At 45.1% G+C, this 18,470-nt stretch overlaps 1 protein-coding gene across 1 annotated transcript in view; it reads right to left on the minus strand.

The window, feature by feature from the left end:
- Positions 1 to 18,470, minus strand: part of ATAD2 (ATPase family AAA domain containing 2) — a 471,993-nt gene that overhangs the window by 283,504 nt on the left and 170,019 nt on the right. Inside the window, exon 9 of the mRNA XM_029591972.1 lies at positions 14,520 to 14,630. Within this exon, the coding sequence (XP_029447832.1) occupies positions 14,520 to 14,630 (111 nt within the window). The remainder of the gene's footprint in view (positions 1 to 14,519; positions 14,631 to 18,470) is intronic.

The following is an 18,470-nucleotide window of genomic DNA, read 5'->3' on the forward strand; positions in this document are numbered from 1 at the left end:
TATTTATTTATTTATTTAGAGGTTTTTCTATACCGAAGTATAGTGGGAAGCCTTCACTCCGGTTTACAAGATAACAACTTAATACATTTTGGTAACACTGGAACGAATTGATATACAGCGAACAGGATAACAACTGAATCCAGTTTGGTAATACTGGATCGGATTAATAAATAGTGAACTGAGTAATGGACGGGTTAAAAGGGGGAGCAACGATTACAGCCGATTACAAGCTTAAAAGTTTAGAAAAGGGGGGCGGCGGTTACAACCTGAGAAAGGGTGCTTTACATCAAATAAAGTCGTGGAATAGCTGGCATAACTCAAGGAGGAGCGGGGTAGAACGGGGGATGAGAGGAACGGGGATGAAGAGTGATAGAGAAGGAGTGGGGCAGGAGAAAGGGTCAATACCTTTTTGTGTGCACCACTCGGTAAATCTAGACCACTTGGAGCGGTAAGATTTATGTGTGGAAGGCTTTTGTGAAGCTACGAGAACCTGAGAGACTTGAGTTGAAAGATTGAGCGGTTGCAGGATCAAGCTTTCAACATCCAAGCTATTAGGGCAAGCGTTGGTAGGTTGGGATGGCGTAACATGCCCTGGTTCTGAGTTATGAGAGTGGGTGCTGTGCCCAGGCAAATTGGTTCTCTGATCGAGAGGTTGAGGACTATGGGAAACCATACTTGTCGAGGCCAGTACGATGAAAGTGAGGTACTGAGACAGGTTCATATGTGATTTTTGATAGCTGATCAGGAACCCAGGGAATGCAACAGTCTTATGGTGCTTTCCAAGGCAGCAAGAGTTTCCTGTCTGGATGGACTCCCGATTAGCCAATCGTCTAGGTAGGGAAAAACATGAATGCTGTTTTTTCTTAGATGTGCAGCAGCTACTGCTAGACATTTTGTGAATACCCAAGGTGCTGAGGCTAGTCCGAATGGTAGGACTCGGTATTTGAAATGGTTTGGTCCCACTACGAATCTTAGATATTTGCGATGTTGTGGAGAAATGGGTGTGATAGAGTAGGCGTCTTGAAGATCCAGAGAACAGAGCCAATCTCCTCGGTGTAGTAAGGGAAGGATGGTCCCAAGGGAGACCATCTGGAACTTTTCTTTTTGAAGAAATTTGTTGAGATTGCGGAGGCCTAGTATGGGGCAGAGACCTCCTGTTTTCTTTGGAATTAGGAAAAAGCGGGAGTAGAACCCTCTGCCTTGTTGAGACCGGGGAATGGGTTTGACAGCCCTGGTAATCAGCAGGGAGGAGAGTTCTAGCCGAAGGTGAGATGTTACGACGTTGACTGCCCACAGTAGAATGGGTGGGGAATCCGGGGGTATCGTGGTGAATTTGAGACAGTATCCCTGGTTCAGGATGGCTAACACCCATTGATCTGTGGTAATGAGGCTCCAATGGTGTATGAAGTAATGGAGCCAACCTCCCACTGGCAGATCGGGTCTGGGATTGATGGAAAAGCTTCTGCTCTCTGGAAATGTTTTCAAAAACCGATGCTGGTCCTGTTTGCAAGGGTGGCTGAGTTTTTGTCTGTTTTGGCTGACGTGGACGTCCCCTTTGAGATGGTCAGAAAGGACGTGCACTGGATGCAGGTGGAAAGTACCTACGAGGCCAATAGAAGGGTCTTCTGGTATCCCTTCTTGTGGGCTTTCGCACTGAGGATGGCTGGTCAGATGGCAACTTGGAAAGCTGGGAGTGTCTCATGGTGTTCTTTCAATTGGGAGGCAGTATCTTGGTATCTTGAATTTTTTCTCCGAAGAGATTGTCTCTGGTGCATGGGAGATCTGCTAGTCTTTCCTGTACTTCTTTTTTTTTTTTTTTTTTGAATTTGACAATTTTTATTGATATAGGCAATAAAAATCTCATACAGCACAACAAATGCTAGAAACAGTTAACTATATCACAACTTGCCTTTCCTGTACTTCTGACCTTAAATCCAAAGCCTTTAGCCAAGCCCATCTTCGTGCGCTGATCCCAGCAGCTGACATATGGGAAGATGCTTCAAAAGTCAGGTTGGAGTCAGGTCTGGAGTCAGGCTGCTCGTAGTTCGTGCTTGCCTGACTCCAGACCTTTTTGAATAAGGGCGTTGAGTGTTACTTGCTGCTGCTGAGGAAGATTATTAGCTATGTCCTGTACTTGCTTCCACAAATTTCTTTGATATTGCGTCATATAATTGATATGCCGCAATACGGGACACGAGCATGGACCCTTGGAAGACCTTTCTTCCTAACCCATCCAGAAACTTTTGCTCTTTTCCTGGAGGGGCAGATGAGTCAGGCTTTTGCTTCCTTGCCTTTTTCTGTGCTGATTCCACCACAACTGACTGGTGGGGCAGTTGTGGTTTCTGAAACCCTGGTGTATGTTGGACCAGGTACGTTGTATCCGTCCGTCTGTTAACAGGTGGTACAGAATAGGGATGCTCCCATAGGCGGTGCTGGAGATTTAGGAGCACTACATGGATTGGGATAGCCATGACTTCCTTGGGTGATCTATAAACTGGAGGTGTTTTATGTCTGGTGTCCTCTTCTGTCACCAGCTCAACAGGAATGGTATCCGCCATCTCCTTAATGAAATTTGCAAAAGAAAGGTTCTCTGGTGGGGACTTCCTTCTTTCTTCTGGTGGAGAAGGTTCAGATACAAGGTCTTCTGTATCCATGTCTGTGTCAACGTCCTCCCAAGGACTGTAGTGGGGTTGGAAATGTGACCCCGGTGGATCCAGAATGTCCTGTGGAAGAGGATGCTTTGGCATCGATGCATATCTCGATGGTTTCCCTGGAATATGCTTTGGTATCGATGGAGGTAAAAAAGGCATCGATGGGGAATCGAATGGCGAATGTGGCACCGATGGGAATCGAAGGGCCGCATCACCAGATAGACCAGGCTGAGAGGGCATCGATGGCCTGTGGGGTTTTTGTAAACCAGATGGTCCTGGTAAGGGATTGGAGTCCCCTTCATCTTCTTCCGATGAACCTGGAATGGGTATAGCTGGAGTCATCGGAGGATCCTTTGGCATCGATGGTATGGATGGAGTCATTGGAGGATCCATCGACAGTGGCGGTGCAGGCTGTGGGAAGGCACAGATTAAGGCATTGCCTCTATTGAGCAGAGGTGGCAGTACTAATGGCTCCGGTGTCTGTGCCGATGTCGTGATTGGCATTGGCTGCAATTTTTGAAAAACCTCGATGACCGCCTATTGAATCATGGAAGTCACTTCTTCCCTGGAGACTGGGACTGGGTCAACTGTCACAGGAGAAGGCAAGACTGGCGCTAGTGGCTCTTCCACATTTGGATGTGGTGGCACAGACTAACACCGATCCCGGTGGAGAGCGCCTCGTTGTCTCAGGTACAGAGGGGGCATAACGGCTCTTGTACCCGGACCCGCTTCACCATCGGCTCAATGGCCATTGATACCGATGCAATAACAGATTCTCCTAATGGACGATGCCGATGGTGTCACTTCTCCCGATGCTCCTTGGTAGATATCGAGGACGATGCGATTGAAGATCCCGATGGAGACGGAGACAGACGATCACCGGACTTTTTCTTTCCTCGATGTTTTTCAGTGGAGGAAGGAATTTTCTTCGGTGACGACTGCGAAGATGTCGATGGAGTAGTTTTTTTTTTAAAAAGTTCCTCCATTTTGTCCAGCTGGGTACGCCTGCCCTTCGGAGTCATCTGAGCGCAGATGGAGCATGCGCGGACATCGTGGCCTGATCCCAGGCAAAGTACACAGATGTCGTGCGGGTCCGTTATCGACATCGTTCGGGGGGCAACTTGGACATTTTTTAAAACCCGTGGCCATGGTAAAAAAAATAAGGCCAGATAACAGTCAGTGGTCTGTGGATACCGAAGTGAGGTAACAGGGACAGACCAAAAATGACCAAAAAAAACGGTACTCACCGAACGGGATGTCGAAGGGAGACCTGTGTAGGGTATTTTTTGACAGAATTATAAATTTTTTCCTTGAGGAAAAGTTTGAGAGAAAACTCACAGAGCTCCTGAAACGCAAAGCTAACAGCAACGCGGAAAAAAAAGAGACTGAAGGGACACCCCCTGTGGCTGCAGGGATCATGGCATGCTGGGCATGCTCAGTGGGCCAGTCAAAAGTTTCTAGAAACTTTGACAGAAGTTTTCCATGATAGGGCTCCATCGATGATGTCACCCCATATGTGAGGAGTACCATCCTGCTTGTCCTGGGATAACATTTTATTTTTTGCTATTGGATATATTGCAACCTTATAAGGGAAGAAGGAAAAGAGTTACATAGTATCACAGTAATGACAGCAGAAAAGGACTAAATGGTTCATCCAGTCTACCCAACAAAATTCTTAATGGTAGCCACTGCTGTTACGTGTAATTATTCCCAAACCTTATGGTAACCCATAGAAATTTACTGCTAGCAGCATTTTTATTGGGTTATGAGCCTTATTCAGACAAAGCTGCTTGACATGCTTTCCTTATGGACTTGGCCTTAGAAGTAGTCCGGTGCTTTTTTCCCTTATGTCTGCATATCAACCCCAGACCATAAAATTCAGGGCCCATGTTGATTGTCATCGGAATCCAACTCCTCTTCCACCCCCCACCCATCAAAGCAGAGAGTAACATTGCAGCTAATACATTGTTTTTTGTTTTTTTTTTTAAAGAGTTGGCAGGCCAAAGTTGCTATCTCTGTGAGAATCTTGTACCAGTTAGTAATAAGAACAGAAATGCAATACTGGGTCAGACCAAAAAGTCAATCAAGCACAGTATCCTGTGTCCAACAGTGGCCAACCAAGTACCTGCAAGTACCTAAACATTAAATGAATAGATTCCTGGCTACTAACCCTAATTGATTGATAGCAGTTTATGGACGTCTGATCTAGGAACTTATCCAAACCTTTTTTAAACTCAGCTACACTAACTGCACTAACCAACATCCTCTGGCAATGAATTCCAGAGCTTAATTATGCATTGCGTGAAAAAGAATTTTCTCCAATTTGTTTTAAATGAGCTACTTGCCAATTTCATGGAGTGGCCCTTAGTCCTTATATCATCCGAAAGAGTAAATAACAGATTCACATTTACTCGATCAAGTCCCTTCATGTTTTTGTAGACCGCTATCATATCCTGCCCCCTCCAGCACTAACCTCTTGATCCCTACAGCACTAACCTCTTCAACCTTTCCTCATAGGGGAGCCGTTCCATCCCCTTTATCATTTTGGTTGCCCTTCTCTGTACTTTCTCCAGTGCAACTACATCCTTTTTGAGATGCAGCAACCGGAATTGCAGACAGTATTCAAGATGCAGTCTCACCATGGAGCAATACAGGAAAATTGCTTCTTACTTATTAATTTTCATTCCTGAAGTACCACGGATCAATCCAGACAGTGGGATTATGCATCTCTACCAGCAGATGGAGGCAGAGAACAAAACTTTGAGGCACTGCTACATAACCGAGTGCGCCACCTGCAGTACCTCAGTATTGATCCGTACCCAAGCCAAGGTGTCCATCTTAACAAAACCCTCAATAAACCCAGGGCGAACAGAGACAAAGTTGAAGCCCCCTGCAAATTCAGCCCCCTTGACTTAAAACATATACCAACTATGTACAGTTTTCATCACTCTGATCAAATTGAATGTCAGCTCAATCAGCTTAGCCATCTCCAGAAGCGAGGAAGTCTTTCGTCAGAAGGGGATAGGTCTCTGGACTGATCCATGGTACCCCAGGAACGAAAATTAGCAGGTAAGAGCCAAATTTCCTTTCCTGTTTGTATCCCGCATTAGTCCAGATGAGTGGGATGTACCCAAGCCTCTCCATTCTGGGCAGGAACACAAAAGATCTGCGTGCAATACATTGTCCTCAAACATCGCTTCCTCTGAGCGCGCACATCTAAGCGATCATGTTTGGAGAAGTGTGGAGGGAAGACCACGTTGTTATACGACAGATCTCCTGTGAAGAAAGCAGTTGGCACTCCACCCACGAGGTAGCCTGCGCCCTAGTGGAATGTGCTCACAACCCTTCCAGCACTGGCCAGCCCTTGCAGATGTAAGCTGAAGCCATTGTCTCTTTTAACCAGCAAGTCATCATGCCTTTGGAAGCCTTATTTTCCTTCTTTGCTCCACTGAATAGTTCCGATCTCCAAAAGGGATTTGTCACCTTGAGATATCACACACGTCCAAATAAGTGAAGTTCTCTAGCCATCGAAGAATCGGTTGCCATGTTCGAAAAGGCAGGAAGCTTGACCACCTGATTAAGGTGAAATGAGGAGACTACCTTCAGCAAAAAGGATGGAACTGTTCATAGAGAGACTCCATCATCCGAAAAATGGACGAAAGGGTCCCTACACAACAACGCTTGCAGCTCAGAAATTCGCCTAGCCGAATAGATAGCAACCAGGAACGCAGTCTTTGGGGTTAAATCCTTCAATGACGCCCTCCACATTGGCTCAAAAGGGGGCTCATACAGTACCTGAAAAAACAAATTCAAATTCACGCCGGGCAGATCTTCCACACCGGAGGACGCTGATGCTTTGCCCCATCCGGAAACAAGCCCCATCCGGATGAGACGCCAGCGGCTTTCCCTGAATCCTGTCATGCACGGAACCCAAAGCTGCTACCTGGACCCAAAGGGAATTATACGCTAGCCCCTTAGATAAACTGCACTGCAGAAATTCCAAGATCTGCAGGAAGTCCACCTCTAAGGGCTGTACTCTATTCAGCAACACCAGGATTCAAACACTTTCCACACCCAGACACGAGCCATTGAAGTGGAAGACCTCCACGCCTGACGTAAAGTTGCAATCACCAGCTCCAAATATCGCTTCAAAACGAAGCCACCACCTCTTAAAAGCCAGGCCGCTAGACAGAAGCGATCCTCCCAGTCTGAAAATACGGGTACCTGACAAAGTAACCCTGAGAGATGAACCAAGCAAACTGGTCTGTTTACTGCTAGACGCAGAAGGTCCGCAAACCATGGCTGCTCGGGCGCCACCAGGATCGCCCTGCCAGGATGAGTTTCGATGCGCCGCAGCACTCGTCCAAAGAAGCAGCCACAGAGGAAGCACATACAGCAAGAGGTGTGTTGGCCACAGTTGAATGAGAGTGTCTATGCCCTTCGATCCAACCTCCTGTCTGCGACTGAAAAAGTGATCCGTTTTTGCATTTGCCGGAGTCACCATGAGGTCTATCACTGGTTTGCCCCACCTTGCTTACAGCAAAGCGAAGTCTTCCGCCGACATCTCCCACTCCCCCGGATCCAGAAGCTGTCTGCTGAGGAAGTACGCTTGCACGTTGTCCACTCCAGCCACATGAGAAGCAGCTAGTCTCTCCAGATGTTTCTATGCCCACAGGAACAACTCTTGTGCTTCCAACACCACTAGATGATTGATGTACGCTACTGTCGTCACATTGTCTGAGAATACTCCCACTGATTTGCCCCAAACGAGCAGAAGAAATGCCAACCATGCCTTGCTCACTGCTCTGGTTTCCAGTCGACTGATTGACCAAGCTGCCTCTTCTGGAGACCACTGACCCTGGGACAATTTCTCCAGGCAAATCGCCCCCCATCTAGAGAAGCTGGCATCCGTGGTTACAAGTACCCAGAAGGGCATTTCCAAATCCATTCCCCTCTTGAGATTGTGCCACGACAGCCTCCACGAGAGACTAGACTTGGCATCCTCTGGCAATAGTAATGGAAGCTGAAATTCCTCAGACAGCGGATTCCACCAAGCTAACAGAGCCCCCTGTAGAGGCAGCATGTGAGCAAAAGCCCATGGCACTAAATCCAGTGAGAAGCCATGGACCCCAGCACCTGCACCAGCACCTGCAGGTAATCCCAGAACTTGGGCATGCTCTGCAACTGAAGAATCTGATTCTGCAGCTTGAGGACCCTCTCCAAAGTCAAGAACACCTTCCCCAGTCAGGTATCGAAGCGAGTGCCCAGATACTCCAAGGATTGAGTCAGCTTCAGATGCCTCTTTGCAAGGTTCACCCAGCCCAATGCCCCCAGAAGCTGGAGCACCCGCTGGACTGAACGACCACACTCTACCTCTGACTTCGCTTGAATGAACCAATAGTCCAGGTACGGGTGTAACAGGACACCCTCCTTTCTGAAAGCCACCACTACTACCTTCAACTTTTTTGAATGTGTGCGGTGCCTTCTCCCGAGGTGGGGAAATTATATTCCTTGCCAGAACAGACTTTGGAGTTATTTATTTATTTATTTATTTTATTTATTTCACTTTATATACCGACTTTCAAATTCATTTCAAGACGGTTTACAAAAAATTAAGTTGCAGTAGCAACACTCAAATACATTTAAAACAATCCTTACACATTTTACAACACATAAAATTTAAACTAAAACATTTTAAATACCACTTTAAATACAGCCATACACTAGAACCCCACCTCTTCTTCCCCTATCGTCGTACCATTTATCCTCTATCCCATCCTCCTGCTTGCTTAATCTTCCCCTTATTAAGCCTCCTTTCCACCCTCACCCAACTAGACTTCTCACTATTAACCCTGCTTAACCCTTCTGGTAACTCCTCAATCTCTGAAAGTAAAATAAGAAAGGTCCATTAATTAGCATTAATTAGCATAAGCCCTTTCAAATAGCCAGGTTTTAATTTGCTTCCTAAAACTACTGATGTTCTCCTCTAACCGAATCTCAACAGGCAAAGAGTTCCACAACTTTGGTCCTGCCAAGGACAAAGATCTTTCCCTCACTGAGCTCAAATGAGCCAGTTTGGGTTATGGAATAGTTAGCAGGGCCTGCCCAAGAGATCTCAGGTTCCGTACTGGAGCATGAATGCGCAGTGAGGCATTTAGCCATTCAGAATTCATGCCATAAATGGCCTTATGTATTAAAGTTAAACATTTATATTGTATACGGGCCTGCACCGGCAACCAATGTAAACCCATCAGTACTGGGGAAACGTGATCAAATTTCTTTATATCGGTTAGGAGTTGCGCCGCGGCATTCTGCAACAATTGCAGCGGGCGAATAGTTGATAATGGCACACCTAGCCATAATGCATTACAATAATCTAGTTTGGGCAAAATTAATGCCTGAACCACAATTCGGAAATCTTTTGAATGCAGTAATGGTTTTAATCTCCTCAGCACTCGTAGTTTGTAAAAACCATCTTTTATGATGGTCCTCACCGAAGTCTTCATGCTGAGCTCTGAATCAAGAATGCATCCTAAGTCTCTAACCTCCCGTTGGATCTTATATGTAGGAAGACAGTTTAAAATATCGATCTCTACTTTCTCTGTTATTTTATTACTGACAAACAGTATTTCAGTTTTGGAGTTGTTTAATGCCAATGACATATGATTGAGAAGTTGTTTTATTGATTTATAATATACCTCCCATAATTTCAACGTAGCTGCCAAGGAATCTTTTATAGGCAACAGTATCTGAATATCATCTGCAAACAGATAGTGTACCAGTCCCATACCCGCTAAAAATCGACATAATGGCGCCATATAAACATTAAACAATGTTGGCGAAAGGGATGAACCCTGGGGGACTCCGGTATGTAAATCAACTACATCAGATTCTACTGTTCCCAGTTTAACTACGTATGATCTATTGGTAAGAAAGGATCTAAACCAGTCAAGAGTTTTTTCTTGAAGCCCAATTTCACTCAATCTTAAAATAAGTGCTTCATGACTGACAGTATCAAATGCTGCCGATACATCCAACAAAATAAGTAAATAAGAAGTATTTTGATCAAAGCCTCTCTGAATAGTGTCAATTAATGAAATTAGCAAGGTTTCGGTATTATGAGATTTCCGAAAACCATACTGTGATGGAAAAATCAGCTGATGTTCTTCTAAATGATCCATAAGTTGCCGATTGACCACTTTTTCAATTAATTTAGCCAAAAAAGGCAGAATAGAAATTGGTCTATAATTGGCAAGAACTTCTGGATCCAAATTGGCTTTTTTCAAAATAGGCTTTACTACTGCCCGTTTCAAATCATCTGGAACTATCCCTTCTTCTAAAGAAGTTAAATAGAATTCCCAAGGTGGATGCAGCCATTTAACTCCAAAGTCTGTTCCGGCAAGGAATATAATTTCTCCCCTCGGGATATTCCGACACCCTATCCACCAACTTCTTCACCTGCTTCAGTGATGGAAAAGTGGTAGAGGGTCCACGCAATCCCTCCAGCAGCAGATTCACTTCTTCCTTGTCCGAGTCTTCCTGGAAGTCTTTGATGCTGAGCTCCTCCAACACCTGGGGAATCAATGGGCCCAGTTCCTCTCTCCAGAACAGATGGACCACAAGCGGATCAACTCCTTCTGAGACTGGAATCGCCTCCGGGTCCTGAGCATTCAGATGTTGCATGGGATCCCCAAGACACCCAATGGATCTCAATCCAGGTTCTGTGTCGGATGTCCCTGGGCATTAACAGGGTCCTTTGCTCAGGATCATCCAGGCTATCCGAAGAATCACCCTCCTCCGGGGCTTCCCCGAGACCCAACATCCGCAGGCTCCCTCCTGACTCTGCAGGCCCTCTAGCCCTCTTGGCTGTCCAGGAGTTCCTAGGCAAAGGCTTATTTGCCCGTAACTCCTTCTGGGCTAAATAAGCCTTATGAAGGAGAAGCACAAAACCCGTGGAAAAGGTCAGGCCTAAAAATAAATGTAGCAGCAGCAATCGTACTAATCGCTGTCCTGGTGCTGAAAAACAGCACTACCCAACCCCGATAAAGGTAGGCAATTCAGCCCGCTCCCTCCTGCCTACCTCCCAGCAGAGAAGAAACAAACTTACCTGATTTTCAGACCTGCACACAAACGATGTAAATGGGCTGCTTGATATGTTGTAGCTTTTCTGAGACATACAGTTAACAGTTGCTCACTTACTGCCCCCTTGAGACAGCATTTCTGTGAAACATGGCTCATGTCAGGGCTAGGAAAGCATTTCCCTGTAACATCTTTTTGGCAACCTTACTATGGTACTTTGACAAACTTCGAAGTTAAAATCTCACAGCCTATTCAAATAAACTTATTTTGATCATTTGCAACATCTCCTTGTTGGACTCTACCTTATTGGTTACACCCCCTCTTGGGGTATTGATCTTCAGTCTTGGTGTACCATTTGTTCCCTATATTTTGCCAAGGATTCAAGGAAAGGAAATTATCATGAAGGAGAAGTTAGTTCTTACCTGATAATCTCCTTTCCTCGAGTCCGGCCAGACTAGTCCCGATGTCTGGATTATGTCTAACAACCAGCAGATAGTGACAAAGCCTGTAAAGTTTTCTGGCATCACCCTCGGGCCGATACAGTACAGTGCGCTCCGATGGAGGGTTAACAGTGCGCTCCAATGGAGCGCACTGTTAACCCTCTATTGGACGCACGTTTTCAACGCGCAAGCGTTACTCCTTATTCAGTAAGGGGCCGAAAATGCGCGTCCAACCCACTAACCTAATAGCGCCTGCAACATGCAAATGCATGTTGACGGCCCTATTAGGTATTCTCGCGTGATTCAGAAAACAAAATGTGCAGCCAAGCCGCACATTTTGCTTTCAGAAATTAGCGCCTACCCAAAGGTAGCTGGCTTGTTACGGCGGTTACTACCCCAAACCAAATAAGCCTGATACTTCACTTTCAATGCATATCCTGCTTCAACGGCAGGGGAGAAGAAAAACTGATACTTCACGCATATCCAGCATAGCTCTCTGCTTCAACGGCAGGGGAGAAGAAAAACTGATACTACAAGCATATCCAGCATAGCTCCCTGCTTCAACGGCAGGGGAGAAGAAAAACAACCAATAAGGGCTGAATAACACAGTCTGGGTAAAAACAAATAAGCATGGGTGTAGCTTGCTTATTGCGGCGGTTACTTCCCCTACTACCCATAACTAATCAAGCTTGATATTTCATTTGGTTGCAGCTCCATCACTGCTCTCTACATTAATGGTGGGGGTGGAAGGGAAATAGAACCAAAGAGCTAAGAGAAACAGATAAGTATGAGAAAAAAATGTGAAGCTTGCTGGGCAGACTGGATGGGCCGTTTGGTCTTCTTCTGCCGTCATTTCTATGTTTCTATATGTTTCTATGTAGGCGCTAATTTCTTCAAGTACTAGAAGGTGCACAGAAAAGCAGTAAAAAACTGCTTTTCTGTGCACAATCCAACTTAATATCATGGCGATATTAAGTCGGAGGTCCCGAAAGTTACCAAAAGTAAAAAAAAAAAAAATTTGAAGTCGACCCGCGGGTCGAAAACCGGACGCTCAATTTTGCCGGCGTACGGTTTCCGAACCCGTGGCTGTCAATGGGCTCGAGAACCGACGCCGGCAAAATTGAGCATCGCCTGTCAAACCCGCTGACAGCCGCCGCTCTGGTCCAGGCCTAATTTGCATAGTGAATCGCACGCACAGGAGAGTAATCTAGTTTTTGTTCAACTGAGACACATATAAACAAATAACTGGTTAGAAATATTCATTTTATGAAGTCATTTAGCAATAGTAAATGGTGTAATTTGAATATTGGAGGTGATATCTTGTTCATTTGGTAAGAAATGCAGTCATGCATCTGGGGTGTGGTAATCCGAAAGAACTACATGCATTTGGGGGGGGTGGGGGGGGGGGGGTGAAGAGCTGATGTGCACGGAGCAGGAGAGAGACCTTTGGGTGATAGTGTCTAACGACCTGAAGTCAACGAAGCAGTGTGACACGGCAATAGCCAAAACAAGAAGAATGCTAGGCTGCATAGAAAGAGGAATATTTAGTAAGAAAAGAAAAGTGATAATCTCCTTGTACAGGTCCTTGGTGAGACCTCACCTGGAGTACTGTGTTCAGTTCTGTAGACCGTATCTCAAAGGAGACAGTGACAGGATGGAGGCGGTCCAGAGAAGGGCGACCAAAATGGTGGGTGGTCTCCATCGAATAACTTATGAGGAGAGGTCGAAGAACCTGAATATGTATACCTTGGAGGAGAGGAGGAGCAGGGGAGATATGATACAGACCTTCAGATACTTGAAAGGATTAAATGATCCATGGTCGTCAAATCTTTTCCATTGGAAACAATTTAGTAGAACTAGGGGTCACGATTTGAAACTCCAGAGAGGAAGACTTAGAACCAATGTCAGGAAATATTTCTTCACTGAGAAGGTGGTGGATGCCTGGAATGTCCTTCCAGAGAAAGTGGCAAAGACTAAAACTGTGAAGGATTTCGAAGGGGCTTGGGATAAACACTGTGGATCCCTAAAAGGCTAGAGGATGGGAATAAATAAAAAAGCTTAACCAGCACGGAGCGGCAGTTACTACCCTTAAGAGAAACATGGGGGTAACCTGCACAGAGCAGCAGTTACTACCTTGGGAAGCTTGCTGGGCAGACTAGTTGCAGACCGCTGCAGCATCTGAGACTGCCAGAACCAGCAGAGGCGGCTCCTGCTATGAGCTACCTCCCTTCTTGTCATTCCAGTATGGCCAGTGTTCCCGTTGCGACAGCAGGCATGCCAGTGGGAACAGCCTGCAGATGACCCCATTGATGAAGCCCTCCTAGGGCTGACAACTCCACGTTGCCCTCTCTACCTCTTCCCCCCAACAAGATTTACAGAGGCTTCCCCCTCCCAGTGCCTGACAGTACAATCCATATATATTGCAAATTAGAGCATTTCCTGCATGCCTGAAGAAATGCGAACACTTCCTCCCTTCTTCAGTCTGAAGTCTCAGAAAACAAAACATTGCTCTTTGTTTTTTTCCTTAAGCTTTAACTAGCAGGAAACAGGTACTACAACAGGGCTCAGGAGAATGGAGACAAAATAGAGAGGAGAGCCTTTAGTCTTTTTTTTATTTTATTTTTTAAGGGGAAGAGAGACCACAGAAGATGAGAGAAAAAGAATGGGAAAAGGTGGGAGAAAGGGGGCAATTCTAGCTACCACAGCCAGGAAAATACCTGTTTCAACAACTGGATGCCCCCTGGTTCACAGGCTAGGCTCAACCAAGAGAGGGAGTACAATACTTTCGCCTCAGAAGCTATCATCTAAATTTTTATCTTCTCCAGCCCTCAATTCACAGCACAGGATGCTTGACTGCCATCTGCTTGACAGAATACTGGCAGACTGAGGTCAACATGGGAGCCTACAAGAGGTGATGTCAGCAAACCTAATAGTCTGTCTCCATTTACTGGTTGAGAGGCATAATCCATTGCATCTGGAGTGGTCTGGCTAGCTGATGAGGAAAGACTTAATTTCTCCTTTTACTTATAGTTGACCAATGAAAAACAAATTCGTCATCTGCCTTTCCATTTTGTTTTAAAAGGAATTGGCACTTTAATTCAGAATAGAAATGCTCCAGTTAAAGCTAAATTTTTAATTTTTTTCTCAATTTCTTATCAAATGACAAATTCAACATGTTTATTCACACATCAGATATATGTCAAAATCAAAATGTACAGAGATTCTAAAGCAAAATTCACTGAAATTACGATGGAAATTTTCAAATATCTTATGCACTTTGCAAAATCTAGTCTACTTCTGGTTTCCATTACCTATTATTCATAAGATAAAATAAAGGTATAGCATTAACCTGCTTAGTACTTTATTCCGATTCCGATTTCTGCACCTCTCAAAGCATTGTTCGTCATCGGATGACGAAGATGATGATGTGGAATCACTGTTGTGGATGGCATGTCTTCTCCTAGAATTTTAAGAAAACCAAAATACTTGAAACCTCATAAAGAATCATTATTTTGCTTTGCTTAGGAAAGCTTCCAGTAGTTTGATATAAATATTTGGTCACTGTTGAAAGCAACTGCACTAATAGCCTTCTATAGTTTTCACATTCATGTATTATATCAAACAGAAAGCACAGTTGCTTACCTGTAACAAGTTCTCTCCCAGGATGTAGTCCTCACATGTGGGTGACGTTACTGGACGGAGCCCTATCATGGAAAACTTTTCTGTCAAGGTTTCTAGAACTATTAACTGGCCACTGAGCATGCCCAGCATGACATGATCCCCGCAACCACAGGGGTCTCCCTTCAGTCTCGTTTGTAGAAAAAGGTGCGAGCGAATAATAAAACGTTTTGTACCCAACTCCGCGGGGTGGCGGGTGGGTTTTGTGAGGACTACATCCTGCTTTCCTGGGAGAACACCTGTTACAAGTAAGCAACTCTGCTTTCTCCCAGGACAAGCAGGATGGTAGTCCTCATATGTGGGTGATTAGCAGGCTACAGGCTGACTCATATTTGTGTGGACCAACAGTCTACAACTTGTGCAACAGGCACAACAACTGGCATACTGTTGGGAAAAATGGGGCAGCCTGAAAATCACAGCAGATTGGATGTGGAAGGAGTTGGGATTATACTGGAAATAAATTCTTCAAGACGGATTGGCCAAAGGAAGAGTCTTGACATCCTTCCTTGTCCAGACAGTAATGTGCTGCAAATGTGTGAAAAGAGCTCCATGTTGCAGCTTTGCAGATGTCAGCAATCGGTACTGAACAATAGCTTGCTACTGAGGTTGCCATGGCTCTTACTGAGTATGCCTTCACTCGTCCCTGGAGAGGAAGGTCTGCTTTTTCATAGCAGAATTTGATACAGTCTGCTAGCCAGTTGGAGAAAATTTGTTTGCCCACTGCAACTCCCAGGCTGTTTTTGTCAAAAGAAACAAAGAGTTGGGTGGATTTCCTATGGACTGCAGTATGGTCCAGGTAAAATGCACGTGCACGTTTACAATCTAAGGTGTGTAAAACTCTCTCGCCCTGGTGAGAGTGAGGCCTTGGGAAAAATGTGGGCAAGACTATGGACTGATTCAAATGGAATTCTGTAACTACCTGGGGAAGGAATTTTGTGTTTGTACGGAGTACCATAAGAACATAAGAAATTGCCACGCTGGGTCAGACCAAGGGTCCATCAAGCCCAGCATCCTGTTTCCAATAGAGGCCAAACCAGGCCAAAAGAAGCTGGCAATTACCCAAATACTAAGAATATCCCATGCTACTGATGCAATTAATAGCAGTGGCTATTCCCTAAATAAACTTGATTAATAGCCGTTAATGGACTTCTCCTCCAAGAACTTATCCAAACCTTTTTTGAACCCAGCTACACTAACTGCACTAACCACATCCTCTGGCAACAAATTCCAGAGCTTTATTGTGCGTTAAGTGAAAAAGAATTTTCTCCGATTAGTCTTAAATGTGCTACTTGCTAACTTCATGGAATGCCCCCTAGTCCTTCTACTATTCGAAAGTGTAAATAACCGATTCACATCTACTCATTCAAGACCTCTCATGATCTTAAAGACCTCTATCATATCCCCCCTCATCCGTCTCTTCTCCAAGCTGAACAGCCCTAACCTCTTCAGCCTTTCTTCATAGGGGAGCTGTTCCATCCCCTTTATCATTTTGGTTGCCCTTCTCTGCCCTTCTCTGTACCTTCTCCATCTCAACTATATCTTTATTTTCTGTTTTATTAACCATTCCCTTCCTAATAATTCCTAACATTCTGTTTGTTTTTTGACTGCTGCAGCACACTGAGCTGACAATTTCAAAGTATTATCCACTATGATGCCTCAATCTTTTTCCTGGGTGGTAGTTCCTAATATGGAAGCTAACATCGTGTACCTACAGCAAGGGTTATTTTTTCCTATATGCAACACCTTGCACTTGTCCACATTAAATTTCATCACTCGGTCATGTAGGAACCTTGTATAGGGTGAGTATGTGACAAGTGCTTAAAACTCACTAACCCTTCTAGCAGATGTAATAGCTACTAGGAAGAGAACCTTCCATGTATGAAATTTGACATCGCAGGAATCCATGGGTTCAAAGGGAGAACATATGAGTCTTGTTAGTACCACATTAAGGTCCCATTATGTGACTGGTGGCCGTAACAGGGGTTTAAGGTGAATTAAACATCTCATAAACCTACTGACAAGAGGTTGCGCTGATATCGGTGCATCCCCTTCTGCATGATGATAAGCTGAGATAGCATTTACATGTACCCTTACTGACGAGGGCTGGAGACCAGAATCTGAAGGGTGCCAGAGATAGTCTAATAAAGATGCTATGGGGCAGGAAAAGGGGGTCAATACTTTTCTGTGCACATCACTTGGGGAATCTTTTCCACTAAGAACGATAGGTTTTTCATGTGGAAGGTTTACGTGAAGCTACAAGCACTTGAGAGACATTAGCTGAAAGATTGGTTGCAGAATCAAGCTTTCAACATCCAGGCTAATAGAGATAGGGATTGAAGGTTGGGATGGCGCAACCTGCCCTGATCCTGAGTTATGAGAGTGGGAGCTGTACCCAGGCGAATCGGTTCTCTGATCGAGAGGTCGAGAAGTATGGGAAACCACACTTGTCGAGACCAATACGGGGCTATGAGTATCATTGACCCTTTGTCCTGTTGTAGCTTCACTAGAGTTTTGGTTATTAGCAGTAACAGGGGATATGCATATAGAAGACTTTAATTCCAGGGGCAAGCAAAGGCGTCCTTGGCTAATTGGTTTCTCTGTTTGTGCAGGGAGCAGAATCTGTCCACTTTGTGATTCAGCTCGGATGCAAAGAGGACCACTGTTGGTTTACCCCAACATTGAAATATCTTGGTTGCTACTAAAGGTTCCAGGGACCACTCATGAGGTTGGAACTGACGACTGAGGCGGACTGCAACTATGTTGTGAATGCCTACCAGATAAGTGGCCCGGAGAAACATGGAATGTGTCAGGGTCCAGTCCCAAATCTGTGCGGCTTCTTGACAAAGGAGATACAAGCCCGTACCTCCCTGTTTGTTCAGGTACCACATGGCTACTGTGCTGTCCGTCTGTATAATGCATATAGAGCATAACGTATAGCTCGAAGCTCCAGGAAATTGATTTGAAATGTTGCTTTGAGTTTTGTCCAAGTACCTTGAGTTTGGAGATTGCCTATGTGTGCTCCCTAACCTAAGGTGGATTCATCTGTAGTTAAAGTTACTTGCGGAACTGGTTGTTGGAAGGGTAGGCCTTTGCGCAAGTTGTTCGTGTTCGCCCACCAGAGGAGATGAACGTAACTGGTGGGTTATTTGTAATGGAGACGATAGTGGTTGAATGGCTTGGATCCAATGTGATCTTAATGTCCATTGTGTTACTCTCATGGCTAATCTAGCCATGGGAGTGACATGAACTGTGGAAGCCATGTGGCCCAGCACAGTTAAAAACTGATGGGCTGTTGCAGTGTCCCTTGTGTGCAGAGATCGGGCTAATGTGGAGAGTGTCTCACCTTTGGGAGGAAGGCTGTTGAGATTGATGTGTTCAACTCTGCTCTGATGAACTGCAGTAGGCGAGATGGCGTGAGGTGGTATTTTTTGTAATCGATTAGAAATCCCAACGAGTGGAGTAGGTTGATTGTGAGCTTGAGAGAGTTGAGAGCTCCTTGTTTTGACTGGTCTTTGATGAGCCAGTCATCTAGGTAAGGGAAGACATGTATGCTTTCCTTGTGTAAGTGGGCTGCTGTCACTGCTAGGCACTTTGTGAATACTCGGGGTCCTAAGGCAAGTCT

This window comes from Rhinatrema bivittatum, chromosome 2, assembly GCF_901001135.1.
Source record: "Rhinatrema bivittatum chromosome 2, aRhiBiv1.1, whole genome shotgun sequence".
Classification (NCBI taxonomy): domain Eukaryota; kingdom Metazoa; phylum Chordata; class Amphibia; order Gymnophiona; family Rhinatrematidae; genus Rhinatrema; species Rhinatrema bivittatum.